The sequence below is a fragment of the Hyperolius riggenbachi genome, chromosome 2, assembly GCF_040937935.1.
Source record: "Hyperolius riggenbachi isolate aHypRig1 chromosome 2, aHypRig1.pri, whole genome shotgun sequence".
NCBI classification, from domain to species: Eukaryota; Metazoa; Chordata; class Amphibia; order Anura; family Hyperoliidae; genus Hyperolius; species Hyperolius riggenbachi.
The window spans coordinates 56,744,653-56,768,970 of NC_090647.1; the positions used below are offsets into that span (position 1 = coordinate 56,744,653).

At 47.3% G+C, this 24,318-nt stretch overlaps 1 protein-coding gene across 1 annotated transcript in view; it reads left to right on the top strand.

The window, feature by feature from the left end:
- The window catches only part of HEPHL1 (hephaestin like 1), a 174,248-nt gene that overhangs the window by 57,155 nt on the left and 92,775 nt on the right, over window positions 1–24,318 (top strand). The window contains exons 5-7 of the mRNA XM_068266810.1: window positions 63–317; window positions 16,721–16,886; window positions 18,259–18,398. Of these exons, the coding sequence (XP_068122911.1) occupies window positions 63–317; window positions 16,721–16,886; window positions 18,259–18,398 (561 nt within the window). The remainder of the gene's footprint in view (window positions 1–62; window positions 318–16,720; window positions 16,887–18,258; window positions 18,399–24,318) is intronic.

Here is a 24,318-nt window from a genome sequence, read left to right on the forward strand (position 1 = left end):
GCACGTACTGTACAGATTATGTTTGCACACCTTCCCTACTCATTACTCTCCCTTATTTTCAGCGATTAATGGCTATCTCTATGGAAACCTCCCACCGGCAGAGATGTGCCTGGGTGACACGGTGTCCTGGCATTTGTTTGGCATTGGTAACGAAGTTGATATCCACTCAGCATTCTTCTATGGACACACGGTCACCAACCAAGGTCATAGAGCGGATGTCATCAATGTGTTTCCTGCTACGTTCGTCACCGTGGAGATGACGCCGGCAACTGCTGGATCCTGGATGCTGAGCTGCCAGGTGAACGACCACATTAAAGGTAAATAAGGGGCTGAAAATTACATGTTGTAAATGTACCATAAAGCAACAAACTGGGGTGGACAGAGCACCTGTATTGGTTAAGGGTCCAGATGGGCAAAAATGTCCCATCGGAGGGAACAGACCCATCTCAAAGCCCTTACTGTTAAGGTAAATTAATCGGACTGTAGAAGACAGCAGGTTGGCACTACTGTGGATGCAAAGGATGAGCTTGGTATAGGTGGATCGTACAGATGGCCCTTTAAATCAGCTTAAAGCGTGCTCTGGTGTAACAGTAAGTTACTTGACTTGATGTAAGGGACAGAGGGAACCGGTACTGCTAAAATGATGTTTTATTGAGTATACAAAATCAGTTCTCATCATATGTACAACATTCCATTGGAAGCTTGATATTCACACAAAACTGCAGTCTGGTGCTATACTAAACGGACATACCATTTACAGTGCCAGCTGTGGTGAAGATGCGGTGGGTGCTAGGTGCCAAGCCTGACAGCCGTTTCGCGCACGTCAGCGCTTCTACGGAGGCTGCCATCTGTAGAAGTGCAGATGCAGTGCCGGTTCCCTCTGCCCCTTACATCAAGTTATGGTAAATGAATACAGAGTACAATGAGGATGAGCATGGATATGGCATAGGGTTTGGGTCTACTGGCAGGGCCATGCAGAGGATCCTCAAGGGGTTGGTGCTCAATATTTCATCAGCCACTTTATTAGTTGTGTCTTGCTAGTCCTGAGTATGACCATTTTTGCCATCAGAACTGTCTTAATTCTTGATGGAATTACACAGAGCTTCTGGTCCATATTGAAATGATGGCATCATGCAGTTGGCTCTGCCCACATCATGTTACAAACAGCAATAACAACCTTCTTCATGCTGTTACAACAACTACAAATTACATTTGTAAAGCGCTTTTCTCCCGTAGGACTCAAATCGCATGGTTACGGCTCAGACCAATAACTGGTTGATTGGTATGTAAATTGTGATACAGAGCAAGAAATCTATAAGTCCGGAAATACCAGGCTAAACAGGTGGCTTTTCAGTCTGGATTTGAATAACTCCAGGGAAGAGACTGTCTTTACTGGGTGTAGTAGGGAGTTTCAAAGGGTAGGGGCAGCATGACAGAAAGCTTTGGCTCCAAAAGTTTTGAGGTGCTCTCTGGGAGTGATCAAGTTTATGGATCCTGCTGATCTGAAGTTGTGAGAGGTGTGGTGCAGTTTCAGCAAGTACTTCATGTATCCAGGGACAAAATTATGCAGGGATTTGAATGTCAACAGTCCAATCTTAAAGAGTATTCTCCCTATTACAGGTAGCAGTGCAGTGATCGAAGAATTGGTGTAATGTAACAGTAGGACTGGGAAGGCTGATCTGTTAGTAATCTGGCAGCAGCATTCTGTACTAGTTCCAGGCGGTACAGGTCCTTGTAATTATTCCACACTTTTGCTCACCTGTCAGGTCCAAGTAACTTTGACCACTGCCGGTGCCTGAACACCTGCAGGTCCACCACTCCTGCATGTACATATACAATGGAAAAGAATGGAGACGGCACACCAATGGCTCAGCAAACAACTGTATTGAGTATGCAGAGGCACAGACACAACATGTTTCGGGCGTAGCCCTTCCTCAGGTGTCCTTGTTTAGGAGGTCTGCATAAAGGGCATTGCAGTAGTCCAGCCGTGATGGGATGAAGGCGTGAACTAGGGTTGGAAGATCATCTGGGGGAATGAGATGTTTAATTTTTGCATTGTTCTTCAGATGAAAGTAGGAAGATTTGACTACAGCCGAGATTTGGTGCCTATCGATTAGCACACCAAGGCTGCGCACAAGGTCGGAGCTGTTTATGTATGAATTCCCAATCCTGATTGGTGTTGCTTTAGGATAGAGCTGTTTTGATGGCGAGCACTGGCTTTGGACAAAGAGGACCTTAGTTTTGGGAGCTTTCAGTTTCATCCAGTTATCATTCATCCACGCCTGTAGCTCAGCTAAGCAATATTTTATTTTTGGAGTAAGGTCTGTTCCGCCAGGCTTGAAGGATACGTATAGCTGCGTGTCATCGGCGTAGCAGTGGTACGTCAGGCCATGTTGTTGGATAATTGTACCGAGTGGCAACATGTAGATTGCAAACAGCAGAGGGGATAGGATCGATCTTGTGGAACTCCAAATTTTAGCGGTGCATGGTTGGACATGACAGGTCCTAGGGATACTCTCTGTGTTCTGTCAGTAAGGAATGATCGGAACCACTGGAGGACTGATCCACTGATGCCACAGTACTCCTGCAGTCTGTTGAGCAGGATTTCATGGTCAACTGTATCAAAAGCTGCTGAGAGACCCAGCAGGATAAGAATGGAGCATTCCCCTCTGTCCCTTGCAGGGCCGGATTTAGGCCAAGGCCACCTAGGCCATGGCCTAGGGCACCACAAGAGCAAGGGCACCAAAGCAGCAGGCTAAACTGGTGCAGCATTTGCAAACTTGCAATGGCTGCAGGGCAGGGAGATTAAGCGAGCGCCTGATCCCGGTACTCTGCTGCCATCCACCTGTGCAGCGGCTGCCCTGCTCTCTCTGCACTTTGGCATTGTGGCCGGCGTCTATGAACTTGGGCAGCATTGCAGAGTTACAAGCGGAATAGAATAGCATGAATGTGGAATATCAGCCGCCAGTCGCTCACATCTCCACTCGTCTCCAACATAGAAGCTTCCTCTTCCCGTCTGGCTCGCTAGTAACATGCCGTCAAGTCACAAGTGAGAGATGCTGGTCAGAGGGACAGATGTACAGCAGTGGCTGATGGAGACGGGGGGGGGGGGGGGAGAGGAAGCTTCTGCGCAGGAGAAGAGTGGAGAGGTGACACTGATGGCTATTGCGGTGTGGAGGCGAACTGGCTACCTATACTGAAAGGTGGGAGTGGGAAAGGGAGGGATTAAGGGAGTCATCTAGCTACCTATACTTGAGGGGGAGGGGCCATCAGGCTACCTACACTAGAGGAAAAGGGGTCATCTGGCTACCTATACTGAAAGGTGGGAGTGGGAAAGGGAGGGATTAAGGGAGTCACTTTGCTACCTATACTTGAGGGGGACGGGTCATCAGGCTACCTATTCTAAAGGGTAAGGGGGATGGGTCATCTGACTACCTATACTATAGGGGGCGGCAGGTGACAATGGCCTTGGGCGGTAAAAGGTACAAATCCGGCCCTGGTCCCTTGCCATGAGCAGGGCTGTTTCACAGCAGTGGTTTTTCTTAAAGCCAGATTGTAGAGGTTCCAAGATGTTGTTTGCTGAGAGCCTGGTTTCAAGTTGCAGATAGCCTTAAAGTTCAACTGAAGTGAGAAGATTATGGAGGCTGCCATGTTTATTTCCTTTTAAACAACACCAGTTGCCTGGCAGCCCTGCTAGTCTGTTTGGCTGCAGATGTGTCTGAATAACACCAGAAACAAGCATGCAGCTAAACTGTCAGATCCGACAATAATGTCAGAAACAGTGATCTGCTGCATGCTTGTTCAGGGTCTATGGTTGAAAGTATTAGAGGCAGAGGATCAGCAGGGCAGCCAGGCAACTGGTATTGCTTAAAAGAAAATAAACATGGCAGCCTCCATATACCTCTCTCTTCAGTTGTCATACACACGTTCAACTTAATACACAACCAACCGCCGAACATGACCAACCACACAACAAGTTGTTTACCGGACAAGTACGTATACACATGCCAACCAACTAAACAACCAACTCACTTAAATATGTTGGGCTTGATTCACTAAGCAGCGCAGCTTAATGAGTGCAGAGAGTGTTATAATTCCCTGTGCATCATATGCAGCCATAGCATGCGCTGTTAAATTACGCTGGATCAGAGAGTTTAAAGAGCGCTTAGTTACACTTAACGAGCGCTCCACAGAACCTGTCCAGAGCCCAGCGGGTCCAGTAGCTTGAAAGTACGATATTCCTGCACTTTGATTGGCCCAATAGCCTGACTGTCAAGTGACAGGCAGCCTACAATTTTCACTGTAACTGAATAGATTTCTTTTTAAGAAAAAATATCCCCTCCAACATAACTGCATGTTAAAGAAACACCATGACCAAGAATTGAACTTCATCCCAATCAGTAGCTGATACCCCCTTTCCCGTGAGAAATCTTTTCCTTTTCTCAAACGGATCAACGGGGGCGTCTGTATGGCTGATATTGTGGTGAAACCCTCCCACAGTGTGATGTCAGGACCATGGTCCTGTTAGTTTCCTGTCTGTGAACCTCATTGCATTGTGGGACATAACAGCTGTTTACAGTTGGGTCCCACTGTCAAAAAAAAAGCAAGCAGCATCTCCTTCCGCTGACATCACTTGCCAGCAGTAAAAATGTCACCATGTGATAAATGTCAGAATGTAAATCAGGGAGAGGAAAGATTTTACAATGGGAAAAAACTGACTAAATCATTTATACATAATTATTGTAAAAATGAAGCACTTTTTTTATTACATTCTTTTCACTGGAGTTCCTCTTTAAACTGGTAAATGTGCTTACTGTGGTCACATGGGCAGCCTCAGCATAACAGCAAGACTTGCTGCAGCCCTGGCACACCCTGGCACACCTTTATGTGTGCAGAACCATTGTAAATATCCTACCTCAGAGCCACATCTTGCTGTATAGATGTCGGGGATCCCAACAACTAGACCTCCAGTTTTGTGCAGTCATTTAGGGAAAGCCGTTAGTTACAGGCGCAGGGTGATATTTCTGTGACACACAGTTTACAAGCAGAGTGCTCTCGAGTCGCTATGGTTGTATGTAAGAAAGAGAAAATGATCTGCTTGTGCCAGTGCCAGAAAATAACAGCAACAACAAAACATTTGTAAAGTGCTTTTCTCCCATAGGACTCGAAGTGCATAAGCTTTTCTCAGATCAGTACATTGTGATAGCAAAGCTACAAAATGATGAGGGCCCGTTTCCACTAGGGCGAATTCGCATGCAGACAACGCATGCGGATTCGCATAGGCAATACAAGTGGATGGGACTGTTTCCACTTGTCAGTTTTCATTTGCGTTTTTATGTGCAGGATTTTTCTGCACGGTAGACCCTGCAGAATTCGCCTGCGTGTGGAATGCAGGCGAATTGCAGGCAATGTATTTAATAGGGAAATCGCATGCGTTTTTTGCATGCGTTTTTTGCCGCGATTTCGCGTGCGATTTCGCATTGAAAGTAATGTAAATTGACACAGGCAGTGACATGGTTAAAATCGCATATACCCTGCTTATGCGAAATCGCATGCGAAATCGCGGCAAAAAACGCATGCGGAATCGCATCCGCATGCGATTTTGTCAGCGGTGATATGCGGCGATTCCGCACCGCACTAGTGGAAACGGGCCCTAACGATTATCCGCAGTAACATCAAAGTACATTGTAAACAGGCAGCTGTGATGGTAATGTCTGTAGACATGGCAGAGCAGATCAGGGGGTGATATGGTAAGTGTTATATAAACAGCACATCATACATTGTAGGAATGTGCAGTGCAGTTGTTACAATGTGAAGAATGTGCCAGATCTCAGCATAAAGAATAAGTGATGTATAAACTCTTTTTTTTTGTAATCTAGAAGAATGTTTTCTACATCTCGTTACAGACAGGGCTGGTTCTAGACGTTTTGCTGCCTGAAGCAAAGTTGTGCGCACAGCACCCGACTATTTGCACGGCACATTATGGCTGCGTTGCGATAAAAAAAATAAACACCCTCAGTATAGGTAGGTAGGTGGCCAGGTATAGGTGCCCCCTGTATAGGAAGCCAGTTATAGGTGCCCCCAGTATAGGTAGCCAGGTATAGGTGCCCCCTGTATAGGAAGCCAGTTATAGGTGCCCCCAGTATAGGTAGCCAGGTATAGGTGCCCACAGTATAGGTAGCCAGTATATTTGCCCGCAGTTTAGGTAGCCAGATATAGGTGCCTTCAGCATAGGTAGCCAGTATAGTTGCCCCCAGTATAGTTAGCCTGGTATAGTTGCCCCCCGTGTGGGTAGTAAGTATAGTTGCCCCAGTATAGGTGGCCAGTTATAGTTGCCCCCAGTATAGGTGGCCAGTTATAGTTGCCCCCAGTATAGGTAGCCAGTATATTTGGTCCCAGTATAGGTAGCCAGTATAGTTGACCCAAGTATAGGTAGCCTGGTATAGTTGCCCCCAGTATAGGTAGCCAGTATAGTTGCCCCCAGTATAGGTAGCCAGTATAGTTGACCCTGGAATAGTTAGCCAGGTAGGTGCCCCCAGTATAGGTAGCCAGGTATAGTTGCGCCCAGTATAAGTAGTGATGGGAACCGGGACTGTCCTGAAGGAGGCGGCCGCCGCTCAGAAGGTAAATGAGTGGCGACGGCAGTAGGAGGGGGACCGGCCAGGACGCCGTCTGATGCATGACGACGCCCGATGCACGTCACTCAGGTGGCGTCATGGGCGGACCAGGCCTGGTTACAGACTAACTCTTGGGGGAGGGAGGGGAGAGGGGCCGGTTGGAGATCTTCTTGTTTGATAGAAAGAAAATGTTATAATCTGATTTTGGAGTTTATTATTGTCTGTGTCAGTAATTTGCCTACATACCTATCCTGACATACAATTAGTAAATCTCTTCCAGAGAAAGAACGCTAAATAAAACTTTTTACGAATGAATATATTAATGCGAAAAATGCATGCACAAAAAAAAACAATCAGTTTTCCGCAATGATAAGTGTGAACCAACCCTTACTGGCTAGGGTTAATGTCTCTGCCAATTTTATATTAATATACCCAGCAGCGCAGTGTTGACAGAAAATTCACCTTGTCCGATTCCGATTGAAAGCGCAATTGAGAATCGATATATATGTCCACACTCTCAGATTTTTATTGTGTCTGCCAGCATACATATGTGGTGGAAAAATCGTGCATTAGTCTTTATGTTCTGCTTCTGCAGCAGAGACAGTGGATACATTCAAAACGAACATGTCTGAACAGGTCCTATCGAAGTGTCCATTTATCCACTCATCTTCGGTCTGGAAAAAATGGTCCATTTTTATGTCTAGTGTCAACCGAGCCCAACTCACTATGAGAAGAATTTGGTGGAAGAAAAAAACAGGATAAAGGCTTTATTTCATGTGAATGCATAAGGACACTTTCTTAACCAATAACGAAATAACCCCGTGCCCCTTTCCTGATGCGTTTTAGTGGACTCTGCTGTTAAAGAGAACCTGAACTGAAAATAAAATGTCAAAATAACCATACACACCTCATACTTACCTCTTGTGTAGTCTACTCCTCAATCTCTTTCTCCTCTCCTGCGTCCCATTTGTCCACTGTGATCAATGGAATTCTCCATCCTCCATTTTAAAAATGGCCACTACCCCATAACAACTTCCTGGTCAGCACACTGTTTAACTGTAATACCACCCACTTGAGTCATAGGAAAACATGGACATTACCTTGCATATTCAGTTGTAACTGACAGCTGCTGATATATAACTGACGGCAATTGGTATATTTCAATTCTGACAAAATATTGTCAGAACTGGAAGGGATCACTTTAACCACTCGAGGACCGCCCCCAAACGGCCGCAATATGCATCGGCGGTGGTGGCGGCGGCGGGCGTGGTTATTCAGCGATCGCGTCATTCGTGACGCGATCAGCCGCCGGTGACAGGCTCCGCCCCCCTCGCGCTGTAACCCGCCGGTCGTTCCGAAGCGCCGGCGGGTTACTAGCTGCCCCATCGCCGCTACAAAGTGTATAATACACTTTGTAATGGATACAAAGTGTATTATACAGGCTGCCTTCTGCCCTGGTGGTCCCAATGTCCGAGGGACCACCTGGGCAGGCTGCAGCTACCACGGTAAGCACCCAAGCACACTGATCTCCCCCCCCCCCCCTGATCGCCCACAGCACCCCTCAGACCCTCCTTCCCTGCCCACCCCCCCAGACAACTGTTTGCACCCAATCACCCCCCTAATCACCCACCAATCACTCCCTGTCACTATCTGTCAACGCTATTTTTTTTATTCCCTAAACTGCCCCCCTGGGGACTCCTGATCACCCCCCACCCCTCATATTCTCCCCAGACACCCCCCCCCCTTCCGTGTACTGTATGCATCTATCCCCCCTGTATTAACCCACTGATCACCTGTCAATTTCCTGTCAATCACCCGTCAATCACCCCCTGTCACTGTCACCCATCAATCAGCCCCTAACCTGCCCCTTGCGGGCAATCTGATCACCCACCCACACCATCCGATCACCCACAGACTCGATGTCAGATCACCTCCCAAGTGCATTGTTTACATCTGTTTTCTCCTCTAAACACCCACTAATTACCCATCAGTCACCCATCAATCACACCCTATCACCACCTGTCACTATTACCCATCAGATTAGACCCTAATCTGCCCCTTGCGGGCACCCAATCACCCGCCCACACGCTCAGATTGCCCTCAGACCCCCCCCCCCGTATCAATTCGCTAGTGCATTATTTACATCTGTTCTTCCCTGTAATAACCCACTGATCACCTGCCAATCACCCATTAATCACCCCCTGTCACTGCCACCCATCAATCAGCCCCTAACCTGCCCCTTGCTGCCAATCTGATCACCCACCCACACCATTAGATCGCCCGCAGACCCGACGTCAGATCACCTCCCAAGTGCATTGTTTACATCTGTTCTCTCCTCTAAACACCCACTAATTACCCATCAATCACACCCTATCACCACCTTTTACTGTTACCCATCAGATTAGACCCTAATCTGCCCCTTGCGGGCACCCAATCACCCGTCCACACGCTCAGATTGCCCTCAGACCCCCCTTATCAATTCGCCAGTGCATTATTTACATCTGTTCTTCACTGTTATAACCCACCGATCACCTGTCAATCACCTGTCAATCACCCATCAATCACCCCCTGTCACTGCCACCCATCAATCAGCCCCTATTCTGCCCCTTGCGGGCAATCTGATCACCCACCCACACCATCAGATCGCCCGCAGACCCGACGTCAGATCACCTCCCAAGTGCATTGTTTACATCTGTTCTCTCCTCTAAACACCCACTAATTACCCATCAATCACCCATCAATCACACCCTATCACCACCTGTCACTGTTACCCATCAGATTAGACCCTAATCTGCCCCTAGGGCACCCAATCACCCGCCCACACTCTCAGAATGCCCTCAGACCCCAGCCCTGATCACCTCGCCAGTACATTGCTTGCATCTATTCCCCCCTCTAATCACACCTTGAGACACCCATCAATCACCTCCTCTCACCACCTGTCACCCCCTAGCACACCTACCCATCACACCCAAAAGTATTCCGTTAGGAGTATGGTGAGTTCATAAAAGGTTTTATTTTTTGTCACAAGTTAGCGGAAAATGACACTTTGTGAAAAAAAAACAATTAAAATCAATTTCCGCTAACTTGTGACAAAAAATAAAATCTTCTATGAACTCACCATACTCCTAACAGAATACCTTGGGGTGTCTTCTTTCTAAAATGGGGTCATTAGTGGGGTTCCTATACTGCCCTGGCATTTTAGGGGCCCTAAACCGTGAGTAGTCTTGAAACCAAATGTCGCAAAATGACCTGTGAAATCCTAAAGGTACTCATTGGACTTTGGGCCCCTTAGCGCAGTTAAGGTGCAAAAAAGTGCCACACATGTGGTATCGCCGTACTCAGGAGAAGTAGTATAATGTGTTTTGGGGTGTATTTTTACACATACCCATGCTGAGTGGGAGAAATATCTCTGTAAATGGACAATTGTGTGTAAAAAAAAAACCCCAAAAAATTGTCATTTACAGAGATATTTCTCCCACCCAGCATGGGTATGTGTAAAAATACACCCCAAAACACATTATACTACTTCTCCTGAGTACGGCAATACCACATGTGTGGCACTTTTTTGCAGCCTTACTGCGCTAAGGGGTCCAAAGTCCAATGAGCACCTTTAGGCTTTACAGGGGTGCTTACAATTAGGCACCCCCCAAAATGCCAGGACAGTAAACACACCCCACAAATGACCCCATTGTGGAAAGTAGACACTTCAAGGTATTCAGAGAGGAGCATAGTGAGTCCGTGGCAGATTTCATTTTTTTTTTTTGTCGCAAGTTAGTAGAAATGGAAACTTTTTTTTTTTCACAAAGTGTCATTTTCCGCTAACTTGTGACAAAAAATAAAATCTTCTATGAACTCACCATGCCTCTCAGTGAATATGGAATGTCTTCTTTCCAAAATGGGGTCATTTGGGGGGTATTTATACTATCCGGGATATTTTAGCACCTCATGAAACATGACAGGTGGTCAGAAAAGTCAGAGATGCTTCAAAATGGGAAAATTCACTTTTGGCACCATAGCTTGTAAACACTATAACTTTTACCCAAACCAATAAATATACACTGAAGGGTTTTTTTTTTCATCAAAGACATGTAGCACAATAAATTTGGACAAAAATGTATACAGAAATTTTACTTTATTTGAAAAATATCAGCACAGAAAGTTATAAAAAAAAAATCATTTTTTTGGACAAAATTCTGTCTTTTTTGATGAATAAAATAAAAAGTAAAACTCGCAGTAGCAATCAAATAGCACCAAAAGAAAGCTGTATTAGTGACAAGAAATTCATTTAGATAGTAGGTTGTATGACCGAGCAATAAACCGTGAAAGCTGCAGTGGTCTGAATGGAAAAAAAGGCTCTGGTCCTTAAGGGGCGAAAAGACTGTGGTCCTCAAGTCGTTAAGAAGTAAATGGTGAGCTTCTGAGAGGAACTGATGGCGAGGTAAGTATGTAATATTCATTTGCAGCTGTGTCATGTGTTTATTTGTAAAAAGTTTTACTCACTTCAGGTTCCCTTTAACCACTTGAGGACCTAGCCTTTACCCCGCCTTAAGGACCAGCGCTGTATTTTCAGATCTGTGCTGGGTGGGCTCTACAGCCCCCAGCACAGATCAGCTGGCATGCAGAGCGATCAGATCGCCCCCCCTTTTTCCCCCCTAGGGGGATGATGTGCTGGGGGGGTCTGATCGCTTCTGCATGCTGTGGGTGGCGGGGGGGGGGGCACCTCAAAGCCCCCCTCCGCGGCGACATTCTCCCCCTCCCTCTTCTCCCTCCCTGCCCGAGAGATCGGAGGCTGCACAGGAACGGATCTGTCCTGTGCAGACTCTAATAGGCTCCCCGCTGTCATGTGACAGCGATCCCCTGCCGCTGCTTGGCCGGGGATCGCTGATCTACTACAACACTGCTACTGTAGCAGCGTTGTAAAAATGTAAACAAAGCAGATTATTTCCGCTTGTGTTTACATTTAGCCTGCAAGCCGCGATCAGCGGCCCGCAGGCTATTAACGGAGCCCCCCGCCGTGAATTGACAGGAAGCAGCCGCTCGCGGGAGCGGCTGCTTCCTGATTAATTAGCCTGCAGCCGGCGACGCAGAACTGCGTCGCTGGTTCTGCAGCTGCCACTTTGCCGACGCGCGGTATGAGTGCGCGGTCGGCAAGTGGTTAAGGTCAAAATCCCTGTGAAAAGTGAAAGGCATTTGTGGACAGAGGCTCTTGTGTTATTAATTGGAGATAAGCACCCTCCCCTCATAATATCATTGTTTTATTATTGTACCCTTTTTTATCACATTGGGCAAATTTAAGGCTCTTGTGTTATTAATTGGAGATAAGCACCCTCCCCTCATAATATCATTGTTTTATTATTGTACCCTTTTTTATCACATTGGGCAAATTTAATAATGCATCTGCAGGAGGAAATTACAAGGCATGAGGTGAGGTTGCCTTTGGGCAAGAACAAAAACACAGAGATTTTGAGAGACCCATATGGTTGTTGTGTTCAAGTAGCACAGTGCCATCTACAGGCCAAATGCATGAACACCATAATGGCAACGTACACTATGATTAGACAATCTTATCTTATCTTACTAATATTATAAATGTGAAAGTTTGGATGCTTGTTAAGCTAAGTACACACGGCCAACTCGTGCACAACATGCACACACGACCTGATGAACCGCACGACCTGTATGTCCACACGTCCGGACAGATAAACTACCTACTGATTTACATACTGTGCACCATAGCGGAACGACGGGACTGCACATTGAAAACAAGTACAAGTCGCTTAACAGTCGTTCAAACGTCTTGTACACACGGACCATCTGCACAATATCAGAAGACCGTAGGCCAACGTAGATTCGACAGTTGGATCGGGCGCAATGCCTCTTATCAGTCGCTCGTCAATTCATTTTTACACGTCCACACGCCTGATTGTCGTCCAACATTCTAAAACGGACTAAAGTCGAACGACAATTAGGCAGCTTAGTTGAGCATGTGTACGCGCCTTTACTCGATCACGCAACAATGGCTGAATGGATTTGAATGAAATTTGGCTCACACATAGTACATTACCTGGAATAACATATAGGATACTTTTTATCCCCATAGCCAAAAAGTGGGTGGAGACAAATACAAATTTTACTGGGAAAATGTAAACTGCAGCGATTCTTACACTGTTAATGGCACAGAGGCGTAGCTAGGGTTTTCAGCGCCCAGGGACAAAGACTATTAATGCGCCCCCCAAAGTCAAGGTTGCGGCGCGCGTAGCGCGCCGCGCCAAAAAGGGGCGTGGTCACATAATAAATGTGGGCGTGGTTATGGGTGGAGCCAAATGTATATGGAGGTTAGCAGGCTCACGCTCACCCACCCTCCCTCAGTATGTACCTTCCAGCATGTTCCAAGACAAATTCAGCAATCATGAGCCCCCCCCATCAAGACAAATTCAGCAATCATGAGACCCCCGACATAACCAACTCAGCAATCATGAGGCCCCCAACAAGACAAATTTAGCAATCATGAGGCCCCCAACAAGACAAATTCAGCAATCATGAGGCCCCCAACAAGACAAATTCAGCGATCTTGAGGCCCCCAACAAATCATGAGGCCCCCAACAAGACAAATTCAGTAACCATGAGGCCCCCAACAAGACAAATTCAGCAGTCATGAGTCACATAAATAGACAGCATTTCACATAAATAGGTAGAATGCCCCCTTAATATGGTAGACACCTCTCACCTGGCAGCAGTTCTCCAAAATACACTCAATCTGACGTGGTTCCCCAAAAATAGGTAGCCCCAGGTCTATAGTTGTCCCCAGAATAGGTGGCCAGCAGTATAGATGTCCCCAGAATAGGTGGCCAGCGGTATAGATGTCCTCAGAATAGGTGGCCAGCGGTATAGATGTCCCCAGAACAGGTAGCCAGGGGTAGAGATGTCCACAGAACAGGTAGCCAGGGGTATATGTGCCCAGTATATGTAGGCAGGGATATGTGTGCCCAGTATATGTAGCCAGAGGTATATGTGCCCAGTATATGTAGCCAGGGGTATATATGCCCAGTATATGTAGCCAGGAGAATAATATGTGCCCGGTATATATAGTCAGGCGTATATGTGCCCAGTATATGTAGCCAGGGGTATATATGCCCAGTCCATGTAGCCAGGGGGTATATATGCCCAGTATATGTAGCCAGGGGGTATATATGCCCAGTATATGTAGCCAGGGGGTATATATGCCCAGTATATGTAGCCAGGGGGTATATATGCCCAGTATATGTAGCCAGGGGGTATATATGCCCAGTAGATGTAGCCAGGGGGTATATATGCCCAGTAGATGTAGCCAGGAGTATATATGCCCAGTAGATGTAGCCAGGGGTATATATGCCCAGTAGATGTAGCCAGGGGGTATATATGCCCAGTAGATGTAGCCAGGGGGTATATATGCCCAGTATATGTAGCCAGGGGTATATATGCCCAGTATATGTAGCCAGGGGGTATATATGCCCAGTATATGTAGCCAGGGGGTATATATGCCCAGTAGATGTAGCCAGGGGTATATATGCCCAGTAGATGTAGCCAGGGGTATATATGCCCAGTAGATGTAGCCAGGGGTATATATGCCCAGTAGATGTAGCCAGGGGGTATATATGCCCAGTAGATGTAGCCAGGGGGTATATATGCCCAGTAGATGTAGCCAGGGGTATATATGCCCAGTAGATGTAGCCAGGGGTATATATGCCCAGTAGATGTAGCCAGGGGTATATATGCCCAGTAGATGTAGCCAGGGGTATATATGCCCAGTAGATGTAGCCAGGGGTATATATGCCCAGTAGATGTAGCCAGGGGTATATATGCCCAGTAGATGTAGCCAGGGGTATATATGCCCACCCAGTAGATGTAGCCAGGGGTATATATGCCCAGTAGATGTAGCCAGGGGGTATATATGCCCAGTAGATGTAGCCAGGGGTATATATGCCCAGTAGATGTAGCCAGGGGTATATATGCCCAGTAGATGTAGCCAGGGGTATATATGCCCAGTAGATGTAGCCAGGGGTATATGTGCCCAGTAGATGTAGCCAGGGGTATATGTGCCCAGTAGATGTAGCCAGGGGTATATATGCCCAGTAGATGTAGCCAGGGGTATATATGCCCAGTAGATGTAGCCAGGGGGTATATATGCCCAGTAGATGTAGCCAGGGGTATATATGCCCAGAGTAGGTAGCCAGGTGTCCCCCTCCCTGCCTCCCCAGCAGGAGGGGAGCAGCGCAGAGAAGAGGGAGAGCTGCTCTCTCTCCCTCGCTGTCCCCTCCATTAATGTCCGGGTGCTGGCAGCGGCGGGCGGAACTTACCTCCGTCTCGTCGCAGCGCGGATGGATCTGCCGCTACTCTGGTCTAGTCCAGACCAGAGCAGCGGCTGCGGGATCCGAACTTCCGGCCGGCGCTGGAGCGAGACGGAGGTGAGTCCCGCCCGCTGCGCCAGCACCCGGACAATAACGGAGGGGACAGCGATGGAGGGAGGGAGAGCCCTAAGGTGAGAGAAGGGGGGGAGATGGCCCCCTTCTCCACCGTCCGCATAGCTCTCCCTCTTCTCTTCTCTGCGCTGCTCCCCTCCGCAGAAAAAAAAAAAAAAATCAGCTCAGCTGGGCGCCCTTAGGGACCCAAGTTTAGAGTCAATTACAGTATTTTTACAGTAGAAAAATACATATATTTGCATAAATCTGTCCATCAGTCCTGAAAGAGGGACAAATGAGGAGGAGAGTGGGAAAGAGGGACAGGGTTCCCAAACAGGGACTGTCCCTCCGAAAGAGGGACAGTTGGGAGCTATGCTAGTGCTTGGCAGCAGGAGGGTCAGTGGCTAGTATTTTGTAGCTGGAGTTGAGGGAGTAGGGTTAGGCAGGGGCGGACTGACCATTCGGGCACTCGGGCACGGACCGAGGGCCCGTGGTCGGGGGGGGGCCCGCAAGAGCACCCTAAGCAGGAGGGGAGGAGCGCAGTGAAAGGGGCGGTGTGCACAGCATGGGGACGTCTCCCCCCTTCCCTCACCTTGAGGCCCCCCTCCTAGCTCTCCCCTCCGGTATTTTTAAATCTCGGCGGCTAACAGCGGGTGGAGACTTACCGCCGTTCTTCCAGCTGCAAGAGACGCTCTCGCTCTGCTCTGTGCGCCACTAGTCTGGTCTTCAGTATTTCATATTTCATATCAATATGAAATATCTGTTGTCAGTAAATTATTAGATCTTACTCTGTAAAAAAATAACATATAAAATGTGGGCGACACTGGTACAGGGCCCCATAATCTCCTATTGTCCGGGGGCCCCATGAGTTGTCAGTCCGCCCCTGGGGTTAGGCATGGTTAGAGTGGAGATTCAGCAGGGATACATTACCTGCTCCCGGGTGATCGCTCCTCTACTTCCTCCCAGCTGGTTTGCAGGGGTCCTGCAGCCAGCCAATAGCCATGTGGCTTCAGCCCCCGCATGGTGATTGGCTAGCTGCAGGACTCCTACACACTGACAAGGAAGTAAAGGAGCGATTGCCGGGGACCAGGTAATGCATCAGAGATGCCGGCAATTACATTTTGTTACCAAGGTTATTTAATGTTTTAGAGCATTTCTAAAACGTTAAACAACTTCAGTAGCAAGATGCCGTTACCGGCATCATCCTGCGCCATTTTTTTGTGGCTCCTTTTTTAAATGTACCCATATAGAGGCAAACTACACCTGTTTTTGCCTGTGCTTATTAAATATTCATTATATTTATCGGTATATGTATGAATTTGTTCTTATTGAAGTAAACCACCTCCCCTTTTTCTCTTTTTATTTGTTTTTGTAACTTAGTTTTATATTCTGCTGGGCGCCTCTTACTCACTTTACGCACTATATTACATCTAGTACTGTTCTAGCCCCAGTCAGATGATGTCACTTCCTGCTCTAGGTGACCTTGTCATTCGGACAGGAAGTAATTAAAAATCTATCCAGATATCACCCAGAAAGAGATGAAAATCTGCTTTAGGCCTTTTTTTTTACTTTATTGAAAACTAGAATAAAACACGCTGGTTGCCGTTGCAGCAGGACAGCAGATTGACGCTTCCATGCATTATCTTCTCCCCTTTACATTTCCAGCTGGAATGATGGGCCTGTATAAGGTTGAAGCCTGTGGAGCCAGCCCCGAGTCTCTGAGGCCTGGAACTGTGAGGAGATACTACATCGCAGCAGAGAAGGTGCTCTGGAACTACGCGCCGCTGAACTACGATACTTTCACCAACATCACATTAGATGACCCAAACAGGTAAATTCAGCTACAGGAGTAAAACACCAATTAAAATGGCTTTAAATAATAAAATAATAATAACATTCGTACCATTCAATACTGAAAGTAGGACCGATATGTCCTGTATTAAAAAGCTGCTTTGTGCTTGAGAGAACAACTGAGTACATTTTTGAGTGTATGGAAAAATGTTTCAGACACAACAACCGCAATTTTTTTTTTTTTTTTTTAAATACAGGTTTTAAAAGATGTTTCAGATTTAGACAATTGACCGTTGTATACTGCATATACTGTTGATATACACCTGAGACCAAGAGATTTGTCTCCTCGTAGTCGTAGGTATCTACTTTATTTGCAATTTACGAATTACATTTAGAAAATTGCAAATAAACCTGTAAGAAAAAAGTGCCCATTGGGGTTACTTATTTCAGGAGGGGGAAGCCTGTGTATCCTAATGAGACTTTCCTTGTCCTTCTTAGCCAGAGCGATCTAGCGCACAGACCCCTGAACTGTCCGCATCCAAAACTAGACTGTGACGTGCCTTATGCAGGCACAGTAGTGGATTTCCAATGGGCTCTGGCAGAAATGGCCAAACCCAATCAGATCCGCTCCACTGCACAGGCGCAGACACCGGAGCACGGCTATTTTTCGCTGGAGCCCAAACAGAAAGCCGCAAGTAGGTCTCCGCAAGGCGGGTCACAGGATTGTTATAAGTCTGGAGCCAACTTGACTACACTGCTGACTTTTCAGGGGACTCCAGACTCAAGTTTGGAGCTCACTTGACTGCACTGCCGACTTTTCGGGGGATGCCAATGCTGGAACAGGTTGCTGAGATGCACGGGGGAAGCTTCATTAGGATCCAGAGGCTCCCCCCTCCCATGGTAAGTACCCCCTAGGGCACAGGTGTTGAACTCCAGTCCTCGATTGCCATATCCATGCCGGTGTTTAGGCTGGACTGAGAAATGTGCTCTACTTGATAAGCCACACCTTTCCTGATTCAGTCCCTTCAATTCCTTTCAGATGTGCTAAAAATGCGTGAGGACCTCCGTCCTTGAGGACTGACGTTTGAAATCCCTGCCCTAGGGGCACTTTTTTTCTTACAGGTTCACTTTAAAACAAAAAGTTCTGTTTTTTGATTTTGAGCGATTTAATTTCCTACAAAGTTCTAGGGTTACTATGGTACTGCACTTGGCTCAATTTGTACATTGTGTGTTGTGTGACACATCTCGTACACCTCCAACTTTATCACACTTTTAGTTGAACTTGGGTTTCTCCTAAATTACGCATATATTATGTGTATAACTGGTCATTTTTAATGCTACATATCAGTTCATGTCACCAACTTGGAACATGGTGATCTTTCAAATGCTGGTTTTCTTTTTCTCTATTGAAGTGATTCCGCACTCTACTTTACAAAGAACACTGATCGGATTGGAGGTTCTTACTGGAAAGTCCACTACAAGGAATATACAGATGAGTCCTTTACGATTGAAAAAACTCGTTCTGATGCTGAAGAACACCTAGGAATTCTGGGTACATAATGTTGTCTAATAATCTTTTTTTACATAAGATATAAAGTGTAGGTGCGTATGCTTCCATAAAGTGACCCTCGGGAGTGGGAAGCTTCTCCAGAGCGCTGGAGGCCGGGAAGTGGTTTCTAACGGAAGCGCCGAATTTTCTACACAATTGGAATCATGTACTTCAACCATTTTGCCCGAGGAAGCAGGTTTGCCCTGCAAAACGCGTCACAATTTGGAGTTTTTGTCTGAAAGTAAAACCTGTTTTGATATTACACTAGTCGAGTCTGACTTCCTGGAGGTAAGTCAACCACTGCCTCCTTTTAACCTGGTTTTAACTTACTTTACTCTGTGTTGGCACCTCTGTTGCATTGTTCAGTTTTTATAAAAGCTATCCACCCTTGGTGCAGGGTTGTTATGCCCCTATTCTACATTACAGAGTGTGACTTTTTAACCTGAGTGGGGTCGGGTGTAATCTCCCACCTGCCTATATAGTGGTTACCTTGGAGGTAACCCACCTTTGTGAGTATTTTTCTTCACAAATTTATGATTTCAAAATCCCTATATCAACATACTACACCACATTGGACTCTCAGTGTCCCTTGTTCCCCTTTCCGTCTTTGGCTGCAGTAGATCTGGATCACACACCTGAAACAAGCATGTGGCTGATCCAGTCAGACTTCAGTCAAAAGCTTCTAAAAGTATAATATAATTATAATATATATTAGAGGCAGAGGATCAGCAGCACAGCCAGGCAATGTGCATTGCTTAAAGGGAAAAAAATGTCAGCTTGCATATCACTCTCACTTCAGGTGTCCTTTAAAAAAAACTGTGAAGTTTAGAGGGGGTCGCAGCCAGCACGCAGTACACAGATGTATAAAACAAAGTCCGTTTATTGTGCAGTAGAAGAAAACAGCTTCAGTTCAGCAGTAATAAGTGGAAAATAACAGTTCAGCTTACTTCAGCTTGGTAATATAAAGTCCAGCAGGATCAAACAAAGTTCAGTTTTCATCAGGCCAATACCATACAAACAACAGAGCCGGGTATGGTTTGGCTTCCATCAAATACTCCAATATTCCTTGTCAGGAGATTCCACAGCATACATGCTACTCCTTCAACACCTCTCCTCACACTGCCTGTGAGGCTGCTTCTTAAGCATAAATTTGCATCTCATCAATACCAAATTAGTGAGGCTCTCAGCCCCACTGACAACCAGGTGTGTACCTAGGTGGGATGGGAAGGCCCGCCCTTCCTTCCCTCCCATCCCAGGAGTCCGGCCCTGAAAAGAAAAAACCAAGCAGCAACTGCTTGCTGCTAAAATCCGGACTCCCTTCCTAGGACCACACAGGGTTTTAAAGTGACCATAGTCCAAATACCGGGGAAATGTACCTCCCATCTACTACCCAGCCCCGATGGCCCCTACATATCCCCCCCCCTCTGCCTCAACCCCGAGGCGGTGGAGGCACATAGACCCACTAAACAGTGGACTCGGGAAAGGGCATCAGCGTTCTGGTGCACTTTACCCGGCCTATGTTCCACCACATAGTTGAACTCCTGGAGAGAGAGAAACCACCGGGACACTCTTGCATTCGTTCCTTTGTTCCTTTTCATCCACGCTAGCGGGGCATGGTCAGAGATCAACCTGAACTTCCTACCCAATAAATAGTAGCGCAGGGAGTCCAGGGCCCATTTTATGGCCAAGCATTCCCTCTTCACTACCGCATAGTTTCTCTCAGCGGCCGTCCACTGTATCATCACTGACTTCCGGCCCTTGGTCAAGTCAGTCAAGGGAGCTGCTAGGGTAGAAAAATTGGGAATGAACCGTCTGTAGTAGCCCACTATCCCCAAGAAAGCTCGAACCTGTTTCTTACTGATGGGGCGGGGCCATTCCTGGATTGCCTCAATTTTGTTAATTTGGGGTTTTACCAACCCCCTTCCGACAATGTACCCCAAGTATTTTGCTTCCTCCATACCTAGGGCACATTTCTCAGGGTTCACTGTAAAACCCGCCTTCCTTAACGCATCCAGGACTGCTTGAACCTTGGGAAGGTGAGACTCCCAGTCTGAACTGAAGATTACGATGTCGTCTAAATAGACCGACGCGTATCTTTGGTGTGGACGCAACATTCTGTCCATAACTCTCTGAAATGTGGCCGGGGCGGTCTGTAACCCAAACGGCATTCTTTTGTACTGAAAGTGGCCCTCAGGTGTAGAAAATGCCGTTTTCTCTCTGGCTTCTTTGGCCAAGGGTATTTGCCAATATCCTTTGGTCAGGTCTAACGTGGTGATGTAGCGGGCTGGGCCTAACCTCTCTATCAGTTCATCCACACGGGGCATGGGATAACCATCAAATTTGGAAATTTCATTTAATTTCCGAAAATCGTTACAGAATCGCAGAGTTCCGTTTGGCTTGGGTACCAACACAATCGGGCTTGACCATTCACTCTGCGATTCTTCAATGACGTCCAATTCTAACATGCATTTTACTTCCTCTGACACCGCCTTTCGATAGGGCCTCCGGGATGCGATAGGGCCTGACAAACACTTTAGCCCGGGGCTCAGTAATAATGTTGTGCTCAACCATCCCCGTGAGTCCAGGCAAATCCGAAAATATTCCCTTGTTTCTCTGAAGAAACTCTTTTACTTGTTGGACCTGGGATTTGGAAAGAGTGGGGGCTATTTTCACATCCTCAATGCTGATTTTGGGTACAACACTCACACCCACCCTAACCGGAGCGGTCTCTCTCTCTTTCCAGGGCTTTAACAAATTGACGTGATACAGTTGATAGGGTTTCCGTCTCCCTGGCTGATGTACCTTATAATTCACTTCCCCCACTTTTTCAACGATCTCGAAGGGACCGTGCCACCTGGCCAAGAATTTACTCTCCACGTTGGGATCAATACTGCCACTCTATCCCCCACCTGGAACTGCCTGATTTTCGTGGAGCGGTTGTATACCCGACTCTGCGCTTCTTGGGCTGCCAGTAAATGTTCCTTGACAAGGGGCATCACCTTGGCAATGCGTTCTTGCAACTGGGAAACGTGTTCCACCACACTTTTGTGGGGACTGGACTCACTTTCCCAGGTTTCTTTTACCAAGTCCAGCAACCCTCGAGGTCTGCGCCCATATACCAGTTCAAATGGTGAAAAACCTGTGGAGGCTTGAGGTACCTCCCGAACAGCAAACATCACCGCAGGCAATAAACAATCCCAATCTTTTCCGTCCCTTTGAACCACTCTTTTTAACATCATTTTCAAAGTCTTATTAAACCGTTCAACCAGGCCATCGGTCTGAGGGTGATAAACAGAGGTTCTCATCTGCTTAATCTGGAACAGTTTACATACATCAGCCATCACTTTAGACATAAACGGGGTTCCTTGGTCCGTAAGAATTTCCTTAGGAAAACCCGTCCGAGTGAACATATTAAACAATTCTCGGGCGATAGCTTTGGACGTAGGTTTTCTTAACGGAAAGGCTTCCGGGTAGCGAGTGGCATAGTCGAGTATGACAAGGATATATTGGTGCCCCCTGGCAGACTTTACCAGTGGCCCCACTATATCCATGGCAATGCGCTCGAATGGCACCTCGATTATTGGCAAGGGCACCAAAGGGCTTCGAAAATGGGACACGGGCGCAGTTAACTGACAGGTGGGGCAAGAAGCGCAGTAATTCTTTACTTCGGCCTCTAACCCAGGCCAGTAAAACCTGTCAGTTATCCGCGCCTCCGTTTTCTCGGCACCCAGGTGACCTCCCAATGCTTCATTGTGAGCTAAGTCTAGTACCATCCTCCGAAACTCCTGAGGCACTAGCAGCTGCTCAACAACCTCTTCTCTGACCTTTGCAACCCGATATAACATATCCCCATGAACTGAAAAATGAGGAAATCTCTCCTCTGCCCCAGGTTCCTGGGGAACTCCATTTACCACAGATACCTGTTCTCTAGCATGGGATAAGGTTGGATCCCGCATCTGTGCAGTGATAAAAATCCCTTTTGACACATCCAGGTCAGGGAGCATAGATTGGGGGGAAGATTCCTCATCATCCTCGCCCAACATAACTTGTAATGGGGAATCATCCCCCCCCTCAGTAACCTGCTCAGGGTCCCGACAAGGATGGTCAGTCCCATTTTCATCCATTGGCAACATTACATCATCATTATGCAATAATACATGATCATTTGGCAATACATTTTCATGCAACATTTGTATCCAGACTTGGTGCATCAAGTTCTCTGGTAGGGGGAGGAGGGGCTAAGTTATTATCAGAGTCCTTAAATAACTTCCCTTTGACATTCTCCCATAGTACCCAAAACAGTGGAAAGTCTCGACCCAATATAACTTGACACATTAGGTTTCTTACCACTCCGACGTCGTGAGTGATTGTCCCACAGTCAGTTGAAATCGACACTGGCACCACAGGATAAGTCTTTGTGTCTCCATGGATACACACCACCTTAAGCGGCTTTAGCACAGTGTCAATTGTTCCAATCAGGTCAGCGTGCACCATGGTTACCATACTGCCTGAGTCCAGCAAGGCTTTAGCAGGTACCTGGTTCACACTAACGGGACACACAAAGCTCTCCTGGCACTCTGCCAGGCATACCTCCTGGGCAAAAAAGGACACCCTCTGTAGCACGTCACACTGCATGGGTTCCTCCTGCAGTGGACACTGGGCTCTGGTATGGCCCCAAGCAGAACATCTCCAACACTGGATCGCACCTCCCTTCCGAGGTGTCGCCATAGCAGGTGGCAACCCCGGAGCGGCTTTTGGGAATACTTCCCTATTTCTGGTGATGCTGGTTGCGGGGTTCCGTGAAGCACCCTTTCCAGAGTCAGGGAACCTTGCAACACGGGGTAAGATGGGGCCCGCCTGGCCCTTTGGAGAGAGTAGATCCTCCACTACGGTATATCTCTCCACCAACTCCACCAGCTGCTCCGCTTTTTTGGGGTCCGCATGACTGACCCATCGCTGTAGTCCCACCGGCAGGGCACGCAGAAAACGATCCAGCACGAATCGCTCCACCATCTCAGGCCCGGTCAGTACCTCTGGTTGCAGCCACTTTGTCGCCAGTTGGATGAGGTCATACATCTGCGATCTGGCTGGATGATCCATCCGGTATTGCCAGCTGTACACCCTTTGTGCCCGGACCGCTGTTGTTACACCTAGTCGGGCCAGGATCTCTGCCTGTAGTCGATCATAGTCGAGGGCGTCTGCAGAGTTGAGATCGTAGTAGGCCTTCTGGGGTTCTCCCGTCAGGAACGGTGCAAGGATACCAGCCCATTTGTCTTTCGGCCATCCTTCCCGCTCTGCTGTCCTTTCGAACGTTTTCAGAAAGGCTTCCACATCATCTGTGGGGGTTAGTTTCTGCAGAAAGTGGCTGGCTCTCACCATCGCCTGGTTGCTAGGGGCAGCTCCTGCTGTCTCTCTCTCCCCTGGGCCAGCTTCTGCACCGCCTCAAGCAGGATTTTGGCTTGCGCCTCTGAGACCTCTCGCAGGGCTTCCGTGGCTTGCTGTTGAGTCACCATACTCGCCTGCTGAGACACCATACTCTGCTGTAGCTGCACAGTTGCTAAGGCCATTTGTTTCAGCAATTCCTCCATCATGCATACAAGGAGACTGGCCCTTTAAATGTCACTTTTTAAACGGAACTTTTTCTTTTCCTGCAGTGCTGCGCTGCCCGCATCCGAGCACCAGTTGTGAAGTTTAGAGGGGGTCGCAGCCAGCACGCAGTACACAGATGTATAAAACAAAGTCCGTTTATTGTGCAGTAGAAGAAAACAGCTTCAGTTCAGCAGTAATAAGTGGAAAATAACAGTTCAGCTTACTTCAGCTTGGTAATATAAAGTCCAGCAGGATCAAACAAAGTTCAGTTTTCATCAGGCCAATACCATACAAACAACAGAGCCGGGTATGGTTTGGCTTCCATCAAATACTC